We start from the raw sequence: 1,937 nt of genomic DNA on the forward strand, positions 1-1,937 counted from the left end.
ACAAACCGCGGCCGTTTTTGCTGACACGCCCACTTTCCAACACTCGACATTGAATAGGCTGTCGAGTTTCTGTCAACCTGAGCGAAAATGGCCCGGGATGCCAACTGTAAGGACATTCTGACAGTCAGAATCCTGGATTAAATATCGCTCTTTGTCTCTAACCATATTAACTTAAATTATTAAATTAAAATAAAATTACATTCAAAATTTTAAATTGTTAAATTAAAATTGTATTATATATCATATGCTAACTCCTGTTGTGTGTATCTTTATTTAATTGATAACATTTTAAGAAAAGTAGTAAACTTGGTCTATGGAAAGGAGGCAACACTTTATTTTATTTTTATTTTTTACAAGATTGAAAGCTTTTCCAAATGATGATTCATCTGCCAATGTCACTTTTTATGATGGATTTATTCTTTTGGGCTTTACAACAATTCCAGGTTTGCAGAACTTGATCTCTGTATTGTTTGCGATTACTTACATTATGACTGTTGCTGGAAATATGATGATCATTATAATAATTAGACTGGACTTTCATCTTCACTCGCCAATGTACTTCTTTCTGGTCCATCTAGCCTTCTTAGAAGTGCTTTATACCACCACTCTCATCCCAAATACCATAAGGATTTTCTTGGATAAAAATAAGAACATTCCTTTTGTTGGTTGTCTTACACAGATGTTTACCTTCATTACTCTGGGGGGTTCTGAGTGTCTCCTACTTGGTGCTATGGCTTATGACAGGTATGTAGCTATATGTCAGCCTCTGCTCTACAATACAATAATGAACCCTACATGTTGTCTCAATCTGGCAATAACCTGTTGGTGCTCTGGCTTACTGAACTCCTTACTGCACACAATACTAACATCTATGTTGCCCTTCTGCAAAGATCGTCATGTTAAACATTATTTTTGTGAAATTCCCAGCATCTTAAAACTCTCTTGTAAGGACACCTTTATGAATAAATTGTTGATCACCTTATTTGGTGGCAGTATGACTGTGGGCTCGCTTATCCTGATTCTTGTCTCATATACATGCATTGTTTGCAAAGTGCTGAGAATTCCAGGCAAAACAGGGAAACATAAAATGTTCTCCACATGTATATCTCACCTTATAGTGGTCAGCATTTACTTTGGTACAGTGATCTACATCTATATACGCCCAACTTCACAGACATCCTCTGACCAGAATCAAGTGGTATCCGTGGTTTATGGTGTAGTAATACCACTTTTTAACCCAATAATATATAGCTTTCGAAATCGTGAATTTCAAAGGTCATTCCAGAAACTGCTTACATTATTAAAGCTTTCTAATTATGTTATCTAGTGAAGATAAGAGCAACCTCCCGGAGGTATAAGATAAGATTGGTTAAATGTTATAAAAATTCTAGCAACATTCTAGCAATTCTAACACATTTTGGTTGTTAATATGCCATAATCAGTACCTGAATGTATTCACAAAACTGTGGGTGCACTGACACTACCAATTCGGTCCCAGTCCAGGCTAAATATAAAGGCAGACTAAAACACCCTGGTATAAGCACAATATAGTGCACAATCTCCTGTTTTGCGATGAGGTCGCTGATTATTGTGTTTGCAACAAGGTCACTGTATATTTCGTTTTGCGACAAGGTTGCTGTTTATTCAGTTTGTGATAAGGTTGCAGATTAGTTGGTTACTTTGCTGTAGGAAGCCCTCTTTGATCTCCTCTTGCCTGCTCCCAAGGAATTCTAGATCCTTGTACCACAAAAGACCTGGCAGCTCCAGAATTGGTGCAGACCTAATTCGCCCCATCAAATGTGGCTGTTATAGGTGAAGCCTAGTACCCCAGGTTCTGGTTGCTCCTAGGGAGACAGAACAGTGGCAGAATAAGGTCTTGCCATGCCCATTCTAAACAGCGGTCACAGCTGCGGGATTCACAACCTAGATCATAACAC

General features: G+C 38.0%; 1 protein-coding gene across 1 annotated transcript; it reads left to right on the forward strand.

The window, feature by feature from the left end:
• The first annotated feature begins 313 nt into the window (after window positions 1-313).
• On the forward strand, window positions 314-1,327 carry LOC146079891 (olfactory receptor 5V1-like). The gene has a single exon (XM_083186578.1). The coding sequence runs from the start codon at window positions 314-316 to the stop codon at window positions 1,325-1,327; it is 1,014 nt and encodes a 337-aa protein (XP_083042704.1).
• Window positions 1,328-1,937: the final 610 nt, after the last annotated feature.

This window comes from Crinia signifera, chromosome 1 (assembly GCF_055691185.1).
Source record: "Crinia signifera chromosome 1, ASM5569118v1, whole genome shotgun sequence".
Classification (NCBI taxonomy): Eukaryota; Metazoa; Chordata; class Amphibia; order Anura; family Myobatrachidae; genus Crinia; species Crinia signifera.